At 39.6% G+C, this 26,004-nt stretch overlaps 1 protein-coding gene across 7 annotated transcripts in view; it reads left to right on the top strand.

Moving 5' to 3' along the window:
- MRE11 (MRE11 double strand break repair nuclease) overlaps nucleotides 1–26,004 on the top strand; it is a 77,275-nt gene that overhangs the window by 17,836 nt on the left and 33,435 nt on the right. For all 7 annotated transcript variants that reach the window (XM_086678585.1, XM_086678583.1, XM_086678582.1 and 4 more), the window contains 8 exons: nucleotides 599–740; nucleotides 4,240–4,354; nucleotides 9,090–9,275; nucleotides 10,171–10,342; nucleotides 11,593–11,673; nucleotides 15,424–15,550; nucleotides 18,729–18,829; nucleotides 20,224–20,397. In XM_086678585.1, the coding sequence (XP_086534711.1) occupies nucleotides 599–740; nucleotides 4,240–4,354; nucleotides 9,090–9,275; nucleotides 10,171–10,342; nucleotides 11,593–11,673; nucleotides 15,424–15,550; nucleotides 18,729–18,829; nucleotides 20,224–20,397 (1,098 nt within the window). The remainder of the gene's footprint in view (nucleotides 1–598; nucleotides 741–4,239; nucleotides 4,355–9,089; nucleotides 9,276–10,170; nucleotides 10,343–11,592; nucleotides 11,674–15,423; nucleotides 15,551–18,728; nucleotides 18,830–20,223; nucleotides 20,398–26,004) is intronic.

The raw sequence follows: 26,004 nt of genomic DNA, 5'->3' as shown, positions 1-26,004 counted from the left end.
TTATTTCATTAGTGCTGAGGTTGACAATAAGTAACTCGAAGTAAGGATAAATACCTAACATTTGTATGAAGCTTTACAGTTTACCTGGTGCTTTTGTGTCTCTCATTTCAAAATTTCACCTGTAGAAAACGATTTTTCATGGACAGTTCTAAATCTAAATTAGATCGTCTTATTACCTGTTTGATATGGAAGGACCTTACAGAGGTCCTACACTTGAAATATCTTTTTGTTTTATCTGATCATGAACACCATAAATCACTACTTACCTAGTTTTCTTCCCCCCATGGCTTAAGAGGTCAGCTTAATATTACAAAGCACTCATTTCATGGCTGGTTTTTATTTTTTGGTGGCCGGGACATCCTAAGTTTTGATGAAATGTTAACGTGTCATTTAGCATGTGGTTCCAGGTGCAGTAGGTCATTTGTAATTGAAGAAACATAGCAAATACTTTCACTATTGTAATTTTATTTTGAGAAGACACTGTCCTGATCTATGTCTTAGTAAGTGGTATATGGAATATACTTTTAATAGGTAATATGATGGAGATTACTTATTTTTAGATATATACATTAATATTCTTTGAAAACATTCTACGTAGGCAGATGCCCTGTGTGCCCTGGACATACTAAGCTGTGCTGGATTTGTAAATCACTTTGGACGTTCAGTGTCTGTGGAGAAGATAGACATTAGTCCAGTTTTGCTCCAAAAAGGAAGCTCCAAAATTGCTTTATATGGCTTAGGTAAGATGGTTTTATTTTACTGTTTATGACAATACATAATTGTTTAAGCAACTGGGAAATCACATTCTGGAATGAATTTTCTTGCTGTTTGGGAAAGAGTGAGGCAAATCTAATTATTCCTTATGTGTGACCATAAAAAACGATAGAAGGTTTTAGTAGAATTTTTTAGTGTTTAGTAACACCATTAGCCCTTGATACTTCTTTCATTGGAGGTTTTGATTTAAAAAAATGTTTTCTTTTACTATCTATTGTTTATTTTTTCTTTCTTTTAGACTCAGATATAGAATCCTGAATGTTAGAATTGTAGAGTAATTAGAAAAACTGCATTTTAGGGGTGCCTGGGTAGCTCATTTGTTTAAGTGGCCGACTCTTGATTTTGGCTCAGGTCATGATCTCACAGTTCATGAATTCGAGCCCCACCAAAGCTGTGAGTGCAGAGCCTGCTTTGATCCTCGGTCTCCTTCTCTCTGCCTCTCTCCCCTCATGCTCATTCTCTGTCTCTCAAAAATAAATAAACATTAAGAAAAAGAAAAACTGCATTTTGGTATCTTGGAAGTCTTTGAAATGTCTGAAGCTTCGCTGTCTAGTACAGTAAGTACCAGCCTCAGGTAGATATGGAGCACTTGAAATGGGGCTGGTCTGCGTTGAGGTATACTATAAATACAAAAATCACATCAGATTTCAAAGACTTAGAAAAAAAAGTAAAGTACCTTATTAATATACTAGGTTAAATAAAATACATTAAAATTAATTTTACCTGTCTCTTTTTACTTGTTTTAATGTGGTTACTAGAAAATTTTAAATTCTGTATTTGGCCTGCTTTAGTGGCTCACATTATGTTTTTGTTAGACAGTGCTAGTTCAGATCTGTCATCTATAATGCTCAGAAAATTTGCTTTATTAACTTGACTGTCCTCAATTTATTTAGTGTCCAGTAGGTAAAAAAAAAAAAAAAAGCCTTTTTGCTAGGCTTGTAGCCATATGAACAAAAGATCAAAGAATATTTTTAGACTGCATTCAAAGTCTATTTGTTGAGTCTTCCTTGGATTAAGTTCAGGTTGATATGTTGTTTTATGAATGCAATAGCTTTAGTAGTTTTATTATGTATAGAGTTATAAAAATTATATTCTATGTTAAATCAACCTTAAAGTAGTACCCTGAGAGAAATGAGAAATTTCACACTGTAACCTTTGCATAGTTTTTATTATTTTTTGAGTGATTTTAGTATAATAGAAGCCTTAGAAGACCTTATTTACTTAATTCTCTTCTTCTTTTTTTTTTTTTTAATTTTTTTTCAACGTTTTATTTATTTTTGGGACAGAGAGAGACAGAGCATGAATGGGGGAGGGGCAGAGAGAGAGGGAGACACAGAATCGGAAACAGGCTCCAGGCTCTGAGCCATCAGCCCAGAGCCTGACGCGGGGCCCGAACTCACGGACCGCGAGATCGTGACCTGGCTGAAGTCGGACGCTTAACCAACTGCACCACCCAGGCACCCCTACTTAATTCTCTTCGAATATGTTTTTAAAAGTATAATTATGATGGATGGTTTATTTAAATACTTTCTCCAGGGCGCTTACAGTCTTTGTCCAGTTTTCATAATTTCTAAAAAGTAGAAAAGCATCATGGTTATCTGTAGAGAGATGGAAAATGAGATCAAAGTGTTATGTCTGATTTCCCAGGTGATAGAGCAGGAAGTGAAATACACTTTTTAAAAAGCTACTAACAGGTATTTTAATCACTGCAGTGTTAGGGGTCATATCTGCAGAAAATCATTGATCCTCCTACTTTCAGACTAAGATCCTGTTATGCCTCAGGCACCCCCTGGAATATCCCTCAGTCTCCATTTTCTCCCAGAGTCTCATTCCATCCTGTTCTCTTCTTAACTGGACTACACACACATACACACACACACACACACACACACACACACACACCCCAATTCTTCTCTCTACACACTAGAACTCTATAGTTAGCAAATTCCCTCCTATCATCAGTTTCTTCTCTGCATGTTACCTCCACTCCGACTTATAGGAAACTAGTCCCCAAGTCTCTGCTTCCCACTCACTTCTCACAGGCTTCTTACAGGTCTTAGGGTGGAGTGTGAGGGATCACTGTTCTCCCTTCTCCCTGCTTGCCATTTCTTTCCTATCTGCAGACACCCTGCCCCCTTGAAGCTAATTGCCAGCTGGCTAGACTGCCCTGTCCTTTCCCTCAAATTTTTCACCTACTTACCTTCACATTGTGTCTGTGTTCTCAGAGCTTCAACACCTAAGTAGATCAGTCAACCTTCTGATGCCTTGGGCTTTGTATGCCTTGACTTTTTTGTTTCCAGTTTATATGTTCTACATTGCACCATCTGTTCCATTGGTCACACTCTAGAAATTCTCTTTAAGAAGCTAGACTTCTAGTTCTTACATTTCTGCATTGTTGGATTTTCTTCCAAGGCCTTCCCTAATGACTGCATAAAGCAGCAACTTGTCCCCTCACTGATACTCGCCACTTAGCATCTTTTGTCCCTTTTACAGTATTTAAAAGTATAATTTGTGTGTTTACTTGGTTTTTTTTGGCTGCTTCCATTAGACTAAGGTGATCCTTTAGGGTACAAGAAGAATTATTTAAAAGTCATTATATTATTAAAAAGCATAATATCTTTATTTAAAAACCATTTATAAGGGGGCTGGGTAAGGACTAGGCATCGGTGGCTCAGTCTGTTAAACGTCTAATTCTTGATTTTGGTTCAGGTCATGATCTCACAGTTCATGAGTTTGAGCCCCGCATCAGGCTCTGCACCGACAGTGTGGATTCTGTCCCTGTTTTTCTCTGCCCCTCCCCTGCTCACTCTCTATCTCTCTGTCTCAAAACTAAACATTTTTTTTTTTAAGGTTTAAAAAAACCCAATATATAAGATTATTTTTAAATGCATTTATTTTTTTATTTCATCCTTTTTAATGTGTGTATTTTATAATGTGTATGTTAGGTCAAAAGTATGTATAATAAAGGGATAGTGGAAAACAATATTATTAGAAATTTTAGTAAGAATTTAAGCATAGAAAACTCAAATTTTTATTCTGTATTTTCCAGATTTTGAAGGTATGTATGCCTGACATGGAAAAAAAAATTTTTTTTTTTTCTCCAAAATGTTTGTTTATTTTTGAGAGAGAGAGAGAAAGCATGGGAGAAAGCGGGCTCTGTGCTGACAGCAGAGAGCCCGATGTGGGGCTCGAACTCATGAACCATGACCTGAGCCGAAACCAAGAGTCAGATGCCCCACTGACTGAGCCACCCAAGCGCCCTGGGAAACATGTTTTTAATACATGTATCTTCTTAGCAGCTGTCATGTGAGAACCTGGAACATACTCATTTGTAAATAATGATACATTTCAAATGTATCTCTAATAAGAACATGAAATACTTAGAGAAGCACAAAATTTAGAAGTGAAACATTCTTTTTTGAAAACTAAGTAAGAAACCAGTTATTAAAATAACGTCTATTTCAGGGTCCATTCCAGATGAAAGGCTCTATCGAATGTTTGTCAATAAAAAGGTAACAATGTTGAGACCAAAAGAAGATGAGAACTCTTGGTTTAACTTATTTGTGATTCATCAGAACAGGTAAACGAATTTTTTGAAAAAAACTTCTTTTTAAAATTTTGAGTCAAGTATGGAGGTTCCTTAAATCTCTGTTTCCAAGCTTCCCAGTTTCCATAAAATGTTCCTTATTCTTTGAAAGTTGTCATTAAAGGATCATGCAGAACTTAACTGTGCTTCGTATGACTGCATTGTGAAATCGGTTCCAATATATATTATCTGTAAAGAATATGACATGTGCAAGAATAACCATAAAATCAAATAATCTTAAATTCAAGTAGAACACTACCAGTGCATTATCCCATGCCCTTCTCTGACCCCGTATCTTTCCACATACTCCAAAAGGAAGCACTATTTTTAATTTGTATTTAATCAAATCCATTGCTTTTCCTTATTGTTTAATTGTGTATATCTGTCCACACTGAGTATTTTATTTGGTTTGGTGTAACTGGAGCCCTGCTGTATATTTTGCAGCTGGCTTAGTGTGTTACACATTACATTACTAAGATTCATCCATTTTGATGCTTAAAAGTGTAATTAATTTTCACTGGTATGTACAGTTCTACTTTTTCACGTGTTAGTGAATATTCTGTGTTACTTCCAGAGTCTTGCTTTCTTAAACCTTTTTGTTATGACTACTCTTACATGCATCTCCTGGTGCATGTATGCAAGTGTTTTTCTGGAATATATTAAATATAGCTAGATCAGTTTTCTTTTGCTAGTATTTTGAAGAAGTTTAATCTGTTGGTAGGGTGCAGGATTGATGGAAAGGAAGGAAGACTTGATGCAAGGCTTATTATGTGACCACAGATAAAATAGTGTGAAATGATGGTAGTGATGGGCGTGAAGATGATGTGGAAGGGACAGACCTCAGAAGTTATCAAGGAAGAATCCAAAGGGATTTGGGCCTGATTGTGTAACTTATTACTTACTGAACAGGTATTTATTGAGTGCAGGATCCCTGGCACTTGAACCCACTAAGTTCTCAGTGAAAGGAGGGCTTTAGGAGGCAGCCTTGCGTTGCCTTATGTACATTCTGAAAGAAACAGCTTTGAAGGAGGAGCAGGCCAGAGCTGTAGTAAGTGTGGTCTCCGTAGAACTTTGCACCACTTGGGAGTGTGCTCCTTCTCTTGCTTAGGGTTTCCCAGTTCTGCTGCGCTTTCTACTTTCCCAAAGTAGGGAAAAATCGGAAGGAGAAATCCTAAGTGATTGATTCCAAGAGCTGCAATCAGAATGTGAGATGGAATGGCAGCATTGGGGTTGGTAATGGCCAGTTGCTGGTGACGTTCACAGTGATCATTTGATGAAGGTGGTCTGCTCCAGGTTTCACCATTGTCAAGGTCCCATTTTCCATTCTGTAATTAATAGTTGGGTAAAAATACTTTGAGGCTGTGTGAATATCCTGTTTTGCCTTAAAATTTTGCCCGCTAATTCTAGCATCCATTGGTGAATCTTGTTTCTAGCAATGCATACTATGATGTTGTGTTATTTTTTAATTCCCCTCATTCTGTCTGCATTTATTCATTGAAAGTCTTCTGTAAGGAAAATTTGTTGCTTCTCTCTCGTTTATTCATTTTTTTATTTATGTTGTTATGGACTCAAGGGTATTTATTTTATCCTTTGAGTTATAATCCAGTACTATCCAGTTTTTTTTGTTGTTGCTCAAATTCTTCCAGCTTTGACCATTGGGAGTTTTTTTATATTAGATTCTGTGTCCTTTCAGCATGCCTTCTTCTTTCTTTATGCATTTATGTATTTATTTAATCTTCCTTAACTTCCTTAACTTTAAACTTCCTTAACTAATAAGTACATTTACTTATTTTTTACTACCACAAGATGCTTCTGCCTCATCTTGTGTTTTTCTGCCCTGGCCCTGGAATCAACCACTTCTCCAAGGAGCACTGATTGCTTTTATTGGAGAAGAGTATTTAGAAACCCAGATATGGCCACTAGGTGTGCTTACTGCTACTGGGGCTGTCTTAGCCCTCAGTAATCAGAGTTAAGGAAATATGTGCATATGTCCTAACCCATGCATACACATCTATATTTGTGTATTGACATATGTGTTACACACACACACACAAACAGAAGCATGAATTCATACTTACTCTAATCCAGCCCTATAGGGTTCATTTTTGTCTTCTCCCTTTTCTTTTTTTTTTCTTTTTCTTTTAGAGAGAGAGAGAGTTTGAACAGGGGAGAGGGGTAGAGGGAGAGAGAGAATCTTAAGCAGACTCCATGCCCAACACAGACACCGAAATGGGGCTCAGTTCCACAACCCTGGGATCAAGACCTGAGCTGAAATCAAGAGTCAGATGATCAACTGACTGAGCCACCCAGGTGCCCCATTTTTTTAATTTTTCTTTTCTTTTCTTTTTTATTTTAGAGAGAGAGTGGGAGCAGGGCAGAGGGGCAGAGGGAGTGTCTTCTCCCTTTTTTTATTTGGGAGTTCTTTCTCTAACAGAAACCTGGATCATTTTATCCAGGTTTTAAGTATATTTTAAGTATATTTAAGTATATTTACTTATTTTTTCAATCTTGGTTGACATATAAGGTAATTTTTTAAAATTGCTGACCTGTACCCCTGTGAGAAACAAATTTACCAACTAGTATACAGTGTTTATGTAAGTGATTTTTGTTTTTAGCCTCACTATATCTAGTCAAAACACCACCTCTAGGGGCAACTGGGAGGCTCAGTCAGTTAAGTGTCTGACTTTGGCTCAGGTCACGATCTCCTGGTTTGTAAGTTTAAGCTCCACATCAGGCTCTCTGCTGACAGCACACAGCCCTCTTCGGATCCTCTGTCCGTCCCTTGCTAGTGTTCTTTCTCTCTGTCTCTCTTTCAAAATAAACTTTAGGGACACAAAGAAAACACCACCTCCAAGGTTACTTAGGCCAGCTCCTTTTTCTCCCTCCCACTTGAACATAACTGTGCAATTCTTTTGTAGTACTGTTAGATGCATTTGTCACCCTCTGCATTCTTAAGTACTTCATTGTTTTCTAGAGAGCACTAGTCCACGTGCAAGCCAGGGAGGAATTGAGAGAGTATCTTAAGCAGGCTCCAAGCCCAGCATGAGGCCAGACGCAGGGCTTAATCTCACAACTGTGAGATCATGACTTTATTTCCCATTTGTTTCTATACTTGGGCCTGTTTGTTTTTCTGGCTGCGAAAGAAGGAAAGCAGAAGAGCACTTTGTCATGTTATATATTTCCACAAGGCTGTTTTGATCGACTTCTAAGTCAAAAGTCAGATGGAAGTCACAGAGTCAGCCCACAGGCATAATCTTCCCTCTGCATGCAAGAGATGGTGCTCTGTGAAGGCACGATTGTATCATACAATATTTGAGTTATGCTTTGTTTTTTCAGTAACTGTGATAATGTTCCCTAGATGTGTGTTTTTGACACAAAAACATTCTTAGATATACAAGCCTGCTGCTGCTCTGATTTCCCTTCCTGCTTTTCCCTTCCTTCCTGATTTCCCTCAGTAACTGTGATAATATTCCCTAGATATGTGTTTTTTACACAAAACCATTCTTAGATATACAAGCCTGCTGCTGCTCTGATTTCCCTTCCTGCTCTTCATTCTGCTCAGCCACCCCCCCCTCCCTGCCGTCCTTAAACTCACTGAACACATTCCCACCTCGATACCTCTGTCATGTGCTCTGTGACTTTCTGCCCAGGACTCAGCCCTCTCCCGAGGGCTTTCTTCCCTCGCTTACAGTTTTGTTTTGTTTTTTTTTCATTCCTCTTACACTTGATCCCTCATCACAGTTCTCTGCCCTTGCGTCACCTGGCTAAGTGGCTTGTCCTGACCACCTTGCACATAGTAGCATTCCTGTTGTGTGTCACTTTTCCCTTTTTCTTTACAGCACTTAGCACTACCTGACAAATTATACGTGCGTACGTAAGCACATACACATACATACTATGTTATTGCTTGTTTCACTAGCGCAAGGACTTTGTTCACTGCTGTTGTCTTCGGTATCTAGAAGAGGTCTGGAACACTAGGCATGTAGTAGGCACACAGTAAATACTTGTTGAATGAGTAAGTTTTCGATTTGCCTTAAGCGAATGCTGGGTTGAAGTATTTGAATACTTTTACTTAAATTCCCAATGATGAAGTCAGTATTTGGGAAAACTTTCTTCTGGTCTTTCCTCTCTTTGGGTGTTTACATATCTCTTAATAAAGGCAACTAATCTAGGTATAAAACCAGAGTCTGCAAAAATCTTCATACAATATCATTTAATAATATTTATTATGAAAGTTATTTATAAATTCATCTCTTAAGTAAGACAAACTTTCTTACACCCATTATTATGAGTGAACAAAACATGCTAAAAAATGACTGGACATTTTTAGAGATTTGTTTTTTATTTTACAAAGTTTAGATTTAATTCACTTTATTTTCTGATTACATATGTACATAATCAAACCAACTTACCGTTTTCATTATTGAGAGAGCTCATGCTTTTCTGACTTTCCCTCTGTAAAGCCTTTCGTGATCTGCCTCTCAGTGTGGAACTGACCCTTTCTCTTTTGTGGCGCCTACTTGTCTGTGCCCTGCAAGTTTGTAAACCTTTTGAGGGCAGGAATTAGGTATTATGTTTGCATCCCTAATCTCTTGAATAGTTTTTGGCACATAGAAGAGACATAACAGGGCTTTGATGAATGGAGAAAGAAAGATCTGTGTAGATTTACTTAATGTGAAGTGTCTCTGTATCTCTGGACATTTATTTATTTTTAAAAATCTTGGTATAGGAGTAAACACGGAAATACTAACTTCATTCCAGAACAATTTTTGGATGACTTCATTGATCTTGTTATCTGGGGCCATGAACATGAGTGTAAAATAGCTCCAACCAAAAATGAACAACAGCTCTTTTATGTATCACAACCTGGAAGTTCAGTGGTTACTTCTCTTTCCCCAGGAGAGGCTGTAAAGAAGTAAGTAATGGTTATATTTTCCAAATCAATTCAAATAAAAAAAATACCTGCTATAATACTATCATCATTTAATAGGTTCAAGATAGTGATGGTTCTCTATATGATAGATTTCTTCACAAAGATTCACCATTCAGTGTAGTCTTACTGTTTTCCCAGCTCTTAAGCTGTGCTCAACAGGAGAGCCTCCCAATGGTGTTAATGATTTTGCAGCTTATTAGGCATATTCAGGGCTAATAGTTTTACTAATTAAATTTCAAGTTAAAGTGCTATGACGATGATTACTAATTTCCCAAAGTCCATTTGTAAACAAATTTACCTAACACCATTTAATTAAGATTTTTTTGGTTATAAGTGGAATATTATAGCACATCTCATTTCTTTTAGTTCTTTAGTTATATGCTAAAGTAGTTAACACTGATTAAGCCCAATTTTTATGATGGATTTCACCACTTGAATCCACTCAGATTTTGATTGTTAAGATGGTAATAGTAGGTTTAAAGAATATGGTAGTAGGATATATGGGTTTTTTTCTTCATACTTCTAGTTCATTTTATGTATGTATGTGTACTTATATACACAGATGTAATACATATATATACCACTATCATAGTCCTGGTAACATTTTGTTTGATCTACTGTCTGTCTGTCTTCCCTCACTAAACTATATTTGTTCAGACAGGAGGGATGACTGGATTTTATTCTGGGGAAGAGGGATGTTTAGCATTTGTCCTGTGATAACAGCATTAAGATTAAATTGCTAAAAAAATTTTTTTTAAGAGTATGATTTTATAAAGAAATATTTTGTAGAAACTTAGAAATATGATAGTTTTAATGTGCACATTTTCCTGAGAAAATTTACAGCGTGACAAGGCTTTCGATTCCCTCCCCACTTCAGGCATGTTGGTTTGCTGCGCGTTAAGGGAAGGAAGATGAATATGCAGAAAATTCCTCTCCACACAGTGCGGCAGTTTTTTATGGAGGATATTGTTCTGGCCGATCATCCAGACATTTTTAACCCAGATAATCCTAAAGTAACCCAGGCCATACAAAGCTTCTGTTTGGAGAAGGTAATTTCTCTGGATAAAGGTCAATGAGATGTGCTTTGGTTGAAGGTTATTGACAATTAATTAAATGCTTCAGTGGAGATGGGGAAGTCGCCATATTTGTAACATTCTCAGGAAGCCTGCAAGGGACGACTGTTGTTCCATGAATGAGTTTAGTTGTATCAAGGACTTTTTTTTTCTAGTCTCTGAGATGGAAGACTGTTACATGTAGGACAAACTCTGTTTAATTAAACCCCCTCCCAGTTCCATCCCTCCTCCTCAAAAACAAACACTTAATTTTTTCTTTTAATTCTGACTGGATAACTTGTGCATTTCATTTATGACAGGAGGCAGTGGCTTTGATTGGGGAATTGCGGGGGGGGGGGGGGGGGGCGGGGACCATGGAGGATGAAGAGAGCCTTAGCATCTCATCTCATCTCATTCTACCCTGAAAGCTACCCCAAATGAAATCTTGAAGTGTGTTTGCTCTGTGCCTTGTAGCTTCAGCAGAAGTACCATACCTCACCTACCAAGCAGATTGCCACCCCTGGACCTCTGAGACATTCTAGAGCCACTGCAGAAGTGGTGTGAATGCATTTAATAATCTGTAAATTGACAGCTTAATGACATTAATTGTGGGTACTGAGTTCTTACAATTATCACTGGTATTCATTGGCTGCTTATATATTCTGGGCACTGGTGACAGCATTTTCTGTTTAATCCACTCAACAATGCTGTAGGTGGGTAGATTGTGCCATCCGCATTTTATAGAAAGAGGAACCGAACTTTAGGTGGAATAACTCGCCCAGTGGCACAGCATTCCTGGCAGCATGTAACTGCCATAGCTGAAAAACTGCAGAGTATGCTGGATTCGGGAGGATTCAGTCTAAAAACTCCCATCAGGACTGCAGTTTCTGTCTGCTTCCGTGTTTGGTCCCATGACACCCCCTCTGTAGGTAGCTGTCTTACGCTTCACTCTGAAGAGGTGGGTGTGTCCATGCGGTGGCCCGCAGACTCACAATGTGCCTACAGCCGAAAGAGCTTGGTTTTCCCAGTGGTTCCGTTGGACTCGGGTCGTGGATGTGTCCCTGGGAGGTGGAAGACAGATTGATTGGTCAGGCCTACGTCAGGTCTGTCAGCCGAGACATCTTAGACTGAGTAATTCTCTGTTGTGGGAGGTTGCACTGTAGGGATTTCAGCAGTATCTCTGACCTCCACCTGCTAGATGCCAGTAGTCCCTTTGCCCCAAGTCATGACAGTATTTTTATTTTGAGATTAAAGAAATGCTTGAAAATGCTGAGCGAGAACGTCTGGGAAACTCTCGACAGCCAGAGAAGCCTCTCATACGACTTCGAGTAAGTCCTACTTAGATAAATTAAACTTTATTATTTTAATTAGTAAGAAGGATATGTATAATAATAGCAATCACCAGCTTGCACCAGAAATAATAAAGGTACCAGGATTTGATTTAATCATAGTTTGATTCTGATAGGTTTGATATTTGTTTCCTTTTCTAAATAATCTGTCCTATCTAATAGGTTGGCTGAGATCTCTGCCTTTATCTTCTACTATCTCCCTCTTTATCCTCCATCCCAGACACTGTGGCCTACCTGCTGTCCCCTACTCTAACATACTACCCTTCTCTACGTCTGCTCAGTGAGGCCCCCCCAAATGAGATGGCACCCCCATACCTTCTCACCAGCACTCCTGATTTCCCTTACTCTGGTCTCCTTGTCCTTTGTTTACCACAATACATCCTCCTAACCTACTGTATACAATGTAATTATTTTGATTATTAACGTGTCCTCAGCCCTCAGCTACAAAGCTGTAAGCTCCATGAAAGCGTGCAACTTTGTGGATTTTGTTACCTCATGTGTCCAAAGATCTCCAAACAGTTCTGGCATACAGCAAGTGCTTGATAAATACGATGAAAGAATAAGTATTTGAGAGGATTAAACAATTCTAAGAAATTGAAATGCTTCCTATGCCTGTAAAGCTACTGCCGTTTTCTATCATCATATAAACAAAGGAACAACTCTTTTTTTTTTTTTTTGTCCCTGTGCCTTTCCCTTCAGCTAGCTCTGCCTGTCTTTATTTTCTTCCAAACCCCTCCAAATACATAGCTCTTACTGTGCATCTAACATTCTGTTCCCCAGTCCACTATAAGCAAGGCTCTCACCCCACCATCTCAGGTGGGAAAGATGAGCTTCAGTTGTCAAAGCCAGTAGATTGTTTTCATCTGACTGAATCACTGTGGCATTCTCTCCGAGTTATGTTTGACCCATCTTCTCTCTGAGCTTCCATTTCAGCCTAGGCATGTGGCTTTAATGACCACCTATGGAGTGATGATTCCCAAATCTTTACCTCTAGCTTAAACCTCCTTGTTGAGGTCCGTGAGCCCCCCTAAACCCAGGTACTCAAGGAATAATCACAACAGCAGCACTACATCACCTGGGAAATTCTTAAAAATGCAGAATCTCAAGCCCTACATCAGACCCACTGAATTGCATTTTTTAAAGATTTTATTTTTTTATGTGAATCTCTACCCCCAGTGTGGGGCTCGAACTCATGACCCCAAGATCAAGGGTCGCATGTTTTGCCAACTGATCCAGCCAGGTGCCGCTGAATTGCGTTTTAATAAGATCACCAAGAGATTTGTATGCACGTTAAAATTTGAGAAACTCTGGGATGTAGAGTGTGAAGGTAAAGAGAGAACGGTCGAAGCCAGAATGCCTGGGTTCAGGCATGTATGGGTTCAAACCAGTGTATGACCTAGGTTTGTACCTCATAGATTCGCAAAATTTAAATGAATTACATATTGACCTTTGCACAGGAAGTAATCTGGTGCCTTCTATTCCATTGTCATTGCTGAGATCGAGCCTTCATTCTCTCTTATCTGGCCTGTAACTGCAGCCTCCTACCTGACTCTGCCATTAGTTTTCCCCCTGTCTCCACCTCTAGTCTATTCACACTAATGCCAAGATCATCCTTGTAAAACACAGTCTTGCATGTCTTTCCTGCTGAAAGGGACTTAATGGTCCCCTAGTGCTAACAGGAAGAACTCTACACTCTTGCATGGCATTGAAGGGTTTATATGACCTGGTCAAAACCAAACTCTTTGGCTTCTTCCTTCCTTTTCTGCCAGAACCTTCTAAGCTCCAGCCATATTAGGTTAAAAGTTGCCGTTCCCTGGGTCCAGTAGAGTTTATTTTCCTCTTTCATACGTTTGTCCCTGCTGATCCTGCTGTGTGGAGTGTGCTGCTCTCCTTCCATAGCATTTCTTTCAACATCCACTTAAAGTTTCCCCTCTTCTAGGAGCCTTTCTTGACCTCTCCTTCCATAGCATTTCTTTCAACATCCACTTAAAGTTTCCCCTCTTCTAGGAGCCTTTCTTGACCTCCCTTCAGAAGCAGTGCTTCTTCCTTTGTGTCTTCGGTCTGCTTTGTACGTACTTGTTCTAGTACCATTCACATTCTGCTGGCAGTTATCTACATGTTTGTCTTGCCAGTCGGGTTGACAACCAAGATTATGCTTTTTTATGGTGATATAAAAATAGGCCCTTAGCAGAGTACCTAGCACACTGTGGACCCCTCAATAAAGTTTGCTTAGTGAACAAGTTTTGTGGCTCTTCAGAGCAGAAGATTACAAATCAGGTTAAGCTGGAGTATAATTGAGAAAGTGTGTGAAGAATTTTGGGGCGACCCTGTAGCATGAACATTTAGCATTTTCTGCTATATAACATGGACGTGGTAGTGATATAATACATAGTTGCTTTGGGAGAACCACATCGTTCTCTTTGTCAGGTTAGAAGATCTCATGTTTCTCATCTGTGTTTGCTGATACCATTAGAACTAACCAAACTTAAATAGAAAGTTGGCATTCCTTTTCCTAAACACAGTAAATTCATGAAACAAAATAACAAATATTTTTATGTATGTAATATTCCAAAGTATGTTATATCAACTAGGGGACCCATGTTAATTTTATGACTAAGTGAACAAACACTGGAAGTACATTCTGTTCTGCATGCTGAGGGACACAGTGATGGTAAAATAGAAGAGGTTTTTAATTTATGGGGCTTATGGGAGATGGAGGTATGAGGAGAGACATAAAAAACAGGTAGCAAATAAATGAACAGAATGCCAGCTAGTGCTAAGAGTGATGAAGAGTATAAATTGGGTGGAGGTTAGGGAATAGTTTGGATAGGCCAGCCTTGCAGCACAATGTTGGTTCCCAGAGCCTGTTTTTAGAACAGCTAGTTTAGGGAAATGATGTATGTATTGGAAAAAGATGTATGTATTTCTCTTTGTGAAAGTATGACCATAAACTTGTTAACTTAGAGCCTGCCTGGAGAGTGACTGTTGTAAACAGATACTGTGTTTTAAAGGTAATCATTTCTCAAAGCTAACACATTTGATTCTGTTTCTGCATGGATCTTCCCAGCATTTATTCCTCAGTGTGAGAGTATATCCCTGAGATGATAGCAATTCACTAATGCATCTAGGGCCAGCCTTTTATTTCAGTGGAGAATTTTCTTTCTGTTTTGAAAGTTTAAATACTCCTGTTTAGGGGCGCCTGGGTGGCTCAGTCGGTTAAGCAGCCGACTTCGGCTCAGTTCATGATCTCGCAGTCCGTGAGTTCGAGCTCTCCGTCAGGCTCTGTGCTGACAGCTCAAAGCCTGGAGCCTGTCTCAGATTCTGTGTCTCCATCTCTCTGACCCTCCCCCGTCCATGCTCTGTCTCTCTCTGTGTCAAAAATAAATAAACGTTAAAAAAAAATTTTTTTTTTAATATTCCTGTTTAGAAACTTCCCCTCCTTTCCAGATGGTACTCCTGGTGCCCAGGCTCTCAGTGTTATCCTGGGGAGAGTAACTCCTTCAGATCTTGTGGGAATTCTTGCTGTATCTTGATTCTGTCAAGCAAAGTGTCTTGTGTAAGCTTAGAAACCTTTGAAGCTTAGTTCCTCAGTAGAATGAAAGGTGTAACACCATCATGATCTTTTAATATGAATTATAGAACATTAACTTACTACCTTAAAAGCAGCAACATAAATAATGGAATTGGTAAACTGTTTCCAGGCCTTCATAGCTTGCTTTGTATTTCCAGGTGGACTATAGTGGAGGTTTTGAACCTTTCAGTGTTCTTCGCTTTAGCCAGAAATTTGTGGATCGGGTAGCTAACCCAAAAGATGTTATCCATTTTTTCAGGCACAGAGAACAAAAGGAAAACACAGGTAAGCCAGTTATCTTTACAGATTAAAAAAATGCTTTTTATAGGATGTATAAAAATCGAGTTTTAGTAAAAGAAATATAAACTAATGGAAATGTTTTTGTGATTATTTCTCATATCTTGGGCAAGCTGACACTGGAATAATTAAATCTCTTGTCTTCTAAACATTAGATAGCCATCATTTTTAAACCTGTGGATATTAATAAAGAAAGGGACATTTTCTCTGCAGACATAGTTTGTGAAAATAGTGCTAACAGTACACACAGACTTTAGAGATTTATTGCTCAAAGTATACATTATTGACTATACATTGTTAATGTTTAGAGAATATACTCAAATCTTATGCAAGTATTTCAACTTTTGAGTATACAGGATTTAGGACAACTCGAGTCTTGGAATAAGAGGTGTTTGATGTCTCTGATGACCACATAATTAAGTTCCAATTAAATTTCATAATAACTAATTGCATTTTTTTAAACGTTTTATTTATTTTGAGAGAGAGCGAGCACATGTGCGAACATGGGAGGGGCGGGGGGGGGTTGGGGAGAGAATCCCAAGCAGGCTCCATGCTGCCTGTCTTTTTTTTTTTTTTTTTTCAACGTTTATTTATTTTTGGGACAGAGAGAGACAGAGCATGAACGGGGGAGGGGCAGAGAGAGAGGGAGACACAGAATCGGAAACAGGCTCCAGGCTCTGAGCCATCAGCCCAGAGCCCGACGCGGGGCTCGAACTCCCGGACCGCGAGATCGTGACCTGGCTGAAGTCGGACGCTTAACCGACTGCGCCACCCAGGCGCCCCCCATGCTGCCTGTCTTGAGGCTTGATCTCACGAACCATGTGAGATCATGACCTGAGCCAAAACCAAGAGTTGGATGCTTAACTAACAAAGCTACCCAGATGCCCCTAATTGTTCTTATTTTAAATGTATTTATAAAAAAGGCCATCCAACTGAAATAGTGCTTCTTCATTAGAAATACTGATCATGTTAAATATAGAGGTTCTTCTTAAAGCTATTGAGTCAGAGAATTTTTATAGAAAAATATGATCTTTTTTTTTTATAGGTAAGCTGTTTACGTTTTTATTAACCGAGCTTTAATGGAGCTTCTGTTTTCAATGTCACATTGTGATCGAATTTTCCATGCTATTAATTCAACCTGAAACATTGGTTCAGATATTTATTTATTTTGAGAGAGAGGAGGAGAGAGAGAGTCCACACACACGAGTGGAGGAAGGGGCAGAGAGAGAGAGAATCCCAAGCAGGCTCTGTGCTATTAGCACGTAGCCCCACAATGTAGCCAGACTTTGGGCTCAAACTCATGAACCATGAGATCATGACCTGAGCCGAAATCGAGAGTTAGATGTTTAACCGAATAAGCCAACCAGGTACCCCTCGTTCAGGTATTTAAGTGGAACTCATAAAACACTGTTTTAGGAAAAAATCTGTGTCAGATAATTACTTTCTTATGCTATGAATTTTAACTCGTTGCTTATTGATCATGGTTTTCTTTAATTGTCCATCCTTATCAGTCCCTTGAGATCATAATAATACAGAATATAGAAATAGTATGTTGTTACTTTAGTTTCATCCATAGTCAGTTTTATTCTAATGATTCCTTTTTGGTTTAAACATGAATTGCAAAACAGAAGGGGCACTTTGGTGCCTCAGTCAGTTAAGCATCCAGCTCTCGATTTCGGCTCAGGTCATGTTCTGTCGATTCGTGAGTTCGAGCCCTGCATGGTGGTCTATGCTGACAGTGTAGAGCCTGCTTGGCCTTCTCTCTCTCTCTCTCTCTCTCTCTCTCTCTCTCTCTCTCAAAATAAATCATAAACTTAAAAAAAACAACGTTTTTGTGTGTTTTATTGAAAGCATTTCTTGTTATTTTGGTCAGCTCTGCTTCTTAACTACGTGTGTGACATTGTACAAAAGTACATAACCTATCTGATGGTTGATTTTCTTGTTTGTGAAATCAGGATAGTACGTGAGCCTGCCTCACAGAACTGTGGTTAAGGATTAGAAGACACACTGCGTGTAAACGGTCTTAACACAGTGTCTGGCATGACTTCATACTTAGGAAGTCATGATGTTAATTCTGTCTTGAAATATAGAAACGATTTCTGTTTACTTGTCTCTAGTACTTTGCAAGAGGCACACTGAACTTTGTGCCTCTTTACCCTCTGGGCCATTGCACGTATTTTTCCCTCTGCGTCAAATTTTTTTCTTTTTCCTGTTTTGCCTTGTGAATCTTACTCATTCTGGAGGTCTTGATTCAAATGATATAGCTGCATTTGATATTTGCACGTTATTTTCAACCTTCTCTGAGAAGATTGATTCATTTCTTTCCTGTGTGTCATATTCTCTGTTCTTCCCTCAGGTGGCACTTCCCACCTTAATTTTAATCATTTGTTCTCACAGGCAGGGATCCTGTCTTATCATTGGGTTTTCATGGCCAGGTCCAGTATGTCAGACAGCTAATATTTGTTTCCCTGACAAGAGTTACCAGCAGAGTAGATACTGGACCCTATGCTTCTTGGCTTCCTACCCAATACTCTTTTTATTCTTTACCTGCTGTTTTTGCGACCACTATCCTGCTTCAGAAAGCAGCAAAAGTGCTGTAAGCATACATCCCATTTGTCTCACAGACTATTAAAAAGGCATATACCTCAGGGCTGAGATTTAATTAAATCAGTACTTTTTATAGTTTCATCTAAGACATCCATGAGTGAAACTGGCTGTCTTTTTGTTTTGTTTTGAGCTGTGCGTATGTGGTGGTGACTGTTGCAGAGTTCCAAGCCGCTGCCTTGGTTTGTAATGAGGAACTGGCGATTTTACCCAGACTTGCTTTTGTAATTGTCAATATAGTGGGAAAGGTAAATAACATCTCGGTGTTATGAAAGTAGTTTTGTCCCTGAACATCCCTTGAAGTCGTTTTGGAGATCCCCAGAGGTCTGAAGACCACCCTGTGCTGTAGGAGACGTAGTACTTGGAGATGTGGAAAAATACAAGCTTTGAGGAGGAGACTGCAGCTGTCAGTAGAAATGCCATGTTTTTGCCTCAGAATGCCCGAGCTGATTGTTGATACGGTTTGGCCATTCCGCCTCCACTGAGCCAGACTTGCCATAAGTTTGGGTACTTTAACACTGTAATGGAAGCTACTGTTTTTCCACGGACTTCTTTTTTCTAGGAGAAGAAATCAACTTTGGGAAGTTAATCACAAAACCTTCAGAAGGCACAACTCTAAGAGTAGAAGACCTTGTAAAACAGTATTTTCAAACTGCGGAAAAGGTAATTTCTTAATTACAGTCTACATTTTGAATAATGGCTGTCTTATGATAGCAGACTTGAATTTGGGTCATGTATAGTTGATACTTGAAACGAGGGGCGCCTGGTTGGCTCATTCGGTTAAGCACCCAACTACTGATTTCAGCTCAGGTCATGATCTCACGGTGGTTTGTGAGTTCGAGCCCTGCATTGGGCTCTGTGCTGCCAGCAGAGCCTGCTTGATACTCTGTCTCCCTCTGTCTGCCCCTCCCTTGCACACGCTCTCTCTCACTCTCCCTAAACAATAAACACTCAAAAATAAATAAATAAGTAAACGTAGAGGATTCTCACAAGGTCTCTATGAAGTAAGTAGGGTAAGAGTGAATTATACTCATTTATAGTTACTCTACATTAAGAAAAATCAGTGCTTGATGGTATTATTATTGTGGCTATTGTTGTCGATGTTGTTGTGTTCTTCCTTCTTTTCTCTACCGAATGTTTCTGAATCCAGGATTTACTTTTCTTGCATCTGGATGTAGTTTCAGAACTCGAGGAATATAGCCACGGGACGGTGCAGCTACTTTTTTTGGCATGAGTATATGTCACTTTAAGATCTGGCTGTATTCATTTCCTATTGCTGTTGAAACAAGTCTCCACAAACTTAATAATTTAAATTAACACAGATTTATTGTCTTAGAGTTCTGTAGGTCAAAAATCTGACACCAGTCTCACTGGCCTAAAACCGAGGTATTAGCGGGGTTGTGTGTTCCTTTTTGGAGACTCTAGGGGAGACTCCATTTCCTTATCTTCTCCAGCTTCTAAAGGTGTCCACATTTGTTGGTTCACAGCCTGCTTCTTCCACCTCCAAAGCCAGCAATGTTCTGTTTCTCTGGCCGTTTCCTGCCAGTTCGATCTCCCTCTCACCCCCTGTTGTGATTACACTGGGCCCACTTGCATAGTCCCTGTAACCTCCCAATTGTACGGCCAGCTGATTAGTAATCTGTAAGCTCAATTATCCTTTGCCTTATAATGTACTCACAGGTCCCAGAGATTAGGATGTGGACATGTGTAGGGGCCATCATTCTGCCTGCTGCACTGGTTAACCTAGTCTCTTAGTCATTGGCTACCATTTCAGGACCATTTATCCCAACCACTAGGGCCTCTGCATTTCTTCCTGTCTTTTACACTACTCCTGTATCTGGTTTTTACTCGGCTTTTTCTAGCCCTGAATATTTGTTAGTAGGCTTAATTACTGCCCATTGTTTTGTTTTGTTTTCCCTTCAATAACTAGGTAACTTTTTTGTCTTTTTCCCCTGGTAACATTAGACTATAATTTTTCTTGCTCGTATAGAATTATTTGGTAAGGAATAGATCCTGATTTCTGCATCCAGTGGCAGTGGTTTGTACCTCTTTTATAGAATGTGCAGCTCTCACTTCTAACCGAAAGGGGAATGGGCGAAGCAGTACAAGAATTTGTGGACAAGGAAGAAAAAGATGCCATAGAGGAATTAGTGAAATACCAATTGGAAAAAACACAGCGATTTCTTAAAGAACGTCATATTGATGCCTTAGAAGATAAAATCGACGAAGAGGTAACTCATTTGGGGTGGATAAGTCTAATTGGATACTCTCTCCTTAAAAGTACCTCTGACTTCCTTTCTGATAGACCAGTGTTTAACCTCTCTGATGTGTTTAGTTTCCTCATCTGTAAAATTGAGATCGCAAAATGAGAATTAAAAGTAGAGAAGGCCTGGAACAGAATCTGAAACATGATTGCTACCCATTAAATGTTAGCTTTGTTCCCCATGGATGGCATCTTCTCTCAAAGATCATGAAAATGCTTTAAGACAAACCGTATAGGGTGAAAATTTCTATTCTGATTTTCAGTTTTTTAGTAAGCTTTGAGATTTTGAATTTCATCTAGAAAATGCTTTCTCTGTAAGCAGAAAAACAGTGGAAGAATCAAAGGAAAAGCTCTAAGTTTGCATAGAAATTATTAATTTTTGCATGTCTCAAAGTATCAAAAAATCAAAATGTACTGACGTGGAGAAAATATTTGTACGTGGGCAGAAAAAAGGTTGATACTCAATGTTATTGTAGTACCTTTATAATAGTCTTAAGAAAAGTAGTACACATTTCATAGAATAATGAACAAAGACATGAATAAGTGGTTCACAAAAGAAATACAAACAGGTAATAAGCGTATGAAAGTGGTGTTTAGCCGAGGATAATCAAAGAAACTCATGTATTTTGGGGGCGCCTGGGTGGTTCAGTTAAGTGTCCATCCAACTCTTGATCTCACCTTGGGTTTTGATCTCAGGGTCATGAGTTCAGGCTCCACGTTGGGCTCTGCACCAGGTGTGAAGCCTACTTAAAAAAAAAAAAAAAAGAAAGGAAAGAAAAATGAAACTCAAATGTAGTTTTTATTTGTCCAAGTGACAGCAGTTTGAGGAAAGTGTTTCCTATGCTGCTGGTAGGGGTGTCAAGATTGAGCTACTGCACCGAAAGGCATTTTGTCAGCGTGCATCAAGAGGCTTAAGATTTGACCTTTAACTCAGCCCTGGGAAATTTTCCCAAGACGACAGTGAGACAGAGATTTGCATATGGAGTAATTTAAGTGTTGTCTGCAGTGGGAAAATTTGGAAAATGTTTTGAAGTAAATGTTGGCACATACATACTAGATACTATGCAGGCATTAAAAATTACACTTTTGAAGAGGATGGAAAAATATTTTCAGTGTTATGTGGGGAAAGAATTCCGAAGATTTAAAACTACATTCAGAATGGTGCCAGTGAGTTTTTATTTTATATATGAGTGTGTGTGTGCATGGAAAGAATGAAAGAAAATATTGCAAACGTTATCGGTTGTTATATTCAGGTAATGGGACTATAGGGGATCATTTTCTGTATCTTCCAGATTCCCTCTAAGGAGAAGAACAAAACATTATTTTTAAAACTCATTCCCTTTCACTTTGATTTTGGTGCTTTTAGTCAGTCAGCATGGTTCTTATGATGTCAGTATGCAACTTGTAATGTTCCATGCCAAGCACTTCAACAGTCAGCATAAGTATTCCACATTCTAAAATCACTCACACTGTGACACTGGGTGTATGGGGTTCATAAATTTTTGGCAGGAATGCATTTCTCAATTAATTGCCAAAAATTAAACATGACATCCGGCCCAAATGTAATTGTAAAACTGTGAAACTCCTAGGAGATAATGTATGAGAAAACCCAGATGATCTTGGGTGTGGCAATGACTTTTTAAATACAACACCAAAGGTGTGATCCATGAAAGAAAGGATTAATAAGCTGGACTTTATAAAAATGAGAACCTGCTCAGTGAAAGACAGTGTCAAAGGAATGAGAAGACAAGCAACAGATTTGAGGAGAAAATATTTATAAAAGATAACATCTGGTAAAGGACTATTATTCAAAAAATATAAATAACTGTTACAAGTCAACAGTAAGAAAATAGGTAACCTGATATAAAGATGGACCAAAGACCTAACAGACATCTCACCAAATATGTACAAACGTCAAGTAAGTTTATGATGAAAACATGTTCTAGGGGCGCCTGGGTGGCTCAGTCGGTTAAGTCTCCGACTCTTGATAGGCTCAGGTCATGGTGTCACAGTTCTCACGATCTCACAGTTCTGACCACGTAGAGCCTGTTTAGGATTCTCTCTGCCTCTCCCCCGGTCATGGGCACATGTGCTCTCTCTCTCCCAAGAATAAGTAAGTAAATTAAAGAAAAAAAATAGGGACTCCTGGGTGGCTCAGTCATTTGAGCGTCCAGCTTCGTCTCAGGTCATGATCTCACGGTTCATGAGTTTGATCCCCGTGTCGGGCTCTGTGCTGACAGCTCAGAGCCTGGAGCCTGCTTCAGATTCTGTGTCTCCCTCTTTCTCTACTCTCCCCCACTCGCACTCTGTCTCTCAAAAATGAATAAACATTAAAAAAGTTTTTTTTAAAGAAAACATGTTATATATCCTATGTCATCAGGGAAATGCAAATTAACAGTGAAGTATACCACTGCGCACCTATTAAAATGGCCAAAATCCAGAACCCTGACAACACCAAATGCTGGTGAGGATGTGGACAAAAGGAATGCTCACTCGTTGCTGGTGGAAATACAAAGTGGTACAGTCACTTTGGAAGACAGTTCGGCAGTTTCTTAAACAACTTAATATTCTCTTACCATATGATCCAGCGGTCATGCTCCTTGCTATCTACCCAGAGATGCTGAAAGTGGTACGTTCACATAAAAAGCTGCCCAGAGATGTAGATAGCAGCTTTATTCATAATTGCTGCAACTTGAGAGCAACCAAGATGTTCCTCAGTAGGTGAATGGGTGAGTAAATTGTGAAACACTCAGACAAGGGACTGTTGTTTAGGACTAGGAAGAAACGAGCTGTCAATCTGTGAAAGGACATGGAGGAAATTTAAATGCGTATTACTAAATGAAAAAAACCAGTCTGAAAAGGCTATAAACTGTACGATTTCAACCATACAACATTCTGAAGAAGGTAAAACCATAGAGACGGCAAGAAGATCAGAGGTTGCAGGGGCTGAGTGAGGGGCAAGAAGAGGGATGAATAAATGCACAGAGGATTTTAGGGCAAGATACATGTCATTACACACTTTTCCAGACTCATAGAATATATGTCACCAAGAGTGAACTGTAAACTATGGATTTCGGGGGCCGCCTGACTGAGCCTGCCAGGCTCTTGATCTCTCTGGGGTTGTAAGTTCAAGCCCCACGTTGGATGTAGAGGTTACTTAAAAAGAAAATCTTGAAAAAAACCGAAAAACTACCGATGGACTTGGGTGATTATGATGTGTCAGTGTAGGCTCATCTGTTAGAACAAATGTCCCAATTCCTGGTAGGGGGAACATTGATAATAGGGGAGTCTGCATGTGTGAGTCAGGAGGGTATGTGGGAAATCTCTGTACCTTCCTCTCAATGTTTCTGTGAACCTAAAACTACTCTTAAAACAAAACAAAAACAGAAAAGCAAAAAACCATCCCCAACCTGGAGAGATGTCATGACTCCTGAGAGGGTGCATGAGGGATGGGCTATGTATTAGCTAAGAGTGTGGACTCTGGACCAAGTGACCTGTGTTCAAAATCAAAACCCTTAGTACCTGTGTAACCATCAGTAAGTTTTTTAACCACTCTCCACCTCGGTTTTCTCATACGTAAAATGAGGATAATGACAGAACCTCCGTCAAGGTTGTTGTGAGGATGAAAACAGTATGTGTCAAGTCCTGGAGCACTGCGGGCACACAGTGCCTACGCAGTATTTTTACTGACTCATTTCTCTTGCATGAGTGACTTAGCACTTTTGGTAAGGCACATGCCACCTAGAGCACTATTACATACTGTGCCATTTTCAAAAACAATTTTATCCCCTCTCCTGAATCATGACAGACACTGTCATTTCTTTCAGCTTAAACAGCAAATAAACCTCTTCAGTCCCATTTCCCTTTAGCAACTACTCTACTTCATTGGTTCTCTCTTACAGCAGAATTGCTTCAGGGTTTTCTGTATTTGCTGCCCCGATTTTTCTCCCTCCCTTTTCCCTTACGCCCATCGTCCAGGTGGGTTGACCCCATCATTCCAGTGAAGCTGCTCATTGAGAGTCACCAGTGACTTCTCTTGCTAAATCCACTTGTCAGTTCATCTTAAATCTCAGTTGAACTCTTCTTGAAGCCATTTTTTTCTTTGGCTTTGGACCCCACAGTCTTCTGGTCTTCTTTGCTTCCGTTGTTTTTGTCATCTCTCCACCTCTTTTGTTGGAGTCCCTAGAACTCAGTCCTTGGAGCTCTCCTTCATCTGCATACTCCCTTTATAATCTCATCTAGCTGCCTGGATTTAAATTCCATCCGTTTGGTGGTGACTTTAAAAAGTCTAGCCCAGACCTCTCCTCTCAGTTTAAGATTTCTGTGGCCGGCAGCCTGCTAGACATTTCTACTTGGATGCTTAGTAGACCTCTCCAACCGCTAACACTCCCCAGTCTGAATTGCTCTGTTCTCAGCCTTTACTCTGTGTCGTGTCCCAGTAGAAACACCATTCTTTCCATTGCTCAGGCCAAAAACCTTGAAGTGATCCTTGACTCTTCCCGTTATGTCCCTTGTGTCCTGACTCTGTAAATGTCCTGTGGCATTACTGCAGAATACATAAAAAATCTGCTTCTCACGCCTTCGTCACTACCGGTGGTCCAATCTGCATTGCCGTTTCTTGATTAGATTCTTCCAGTACCCTCCAAACGCCTCTCTTTTTCTACCTGTGCTCTTCCTCCACCCCCCATTCTCAATTCACCTGCCAGTGATCCTAACATATTTCAGATCCAGTCACTCCTGCCTGAAGAAAAAGCCCCTGTAGTTTTTCACGAGGCCCTGTTCAGTCTGGCTTTCTCTTGTTTTCCCATCTAGTCTGCTTGAGCCACAGCAACCTCCTTGCTATTTGTTACACACACCATGCGTACTTCTGCCCCAGTGCCTTTACAAAACACATTGTTTGCTTTGATTAGAGTGTTCTTCCCTAATCATTTGCAAGATTCATTTCCTTCTACAATCTTTGTTCATAAATTACCTTCTCAGGCCTTCCATGGTCATCCTATTCAGATGTGACCTCTCAGCATTGCTCATCCTCTTCCTGCTTTATTTTTCTCTGCATACTTACTGTCTTTTGCCAGGATTTCACAGATTCAGATATTTGAAGAACTCCAGACTTCACTGAGCATTCTTCATCTAAGGTGTGTTTTTTTTTTTTTAAGTTTATTTTGAGAGAGAAAGAGTGGGGGAAGGGCAGAGAGAGAGGGACAGAATCCCAAGCAGGGTCAGTGCTGTCAGCGCAGAGCCCCACAAGGGGCTCAAACCCACGAACTGTGAGATCATGACCTGAGCTGAGATCAAGAGTCAAACGCTTACCCCACTGAGCCACCCAGGCACCCCTAAGGTTTTTCTTTAAAGGCAAAGGATCTAGTGCATCAAGAAAAAGTATGGGCAGACATTAGGGACCTGGGAGACCCCAAGCATATATAAGCTCCCCATGTCCTCAAATCCACACAGTGGTCCCTGGATTGAACACCAACATCTGTGCAAAAGGTCCCAGGAGATCTTTTATACCCCTCTGGTCACATAGTCAAGCCACGCTTCAAACCTGGTTGTGCAGGTTGAAAACCATCAGTAAATA

This window comes from Puma concolor, chromosome D1 (genome assembly GCF_028749965.1).
Source record: "Puma concolor isolate L17-30 chromosome D1, mPumCon1.1.hap2, whole genome shotgun sequence".
Lineage (NCBI taxonomy): Eukaryota > Metazoa > Chordata > Mammalia > Carnivora > Felidae > Puma > Puma concolor.
The sequence above is the reverse complement of the archived record's forward strand: the minus strand, read 5'-3'. Positions and strand labels throughout refer to the sequence as shown.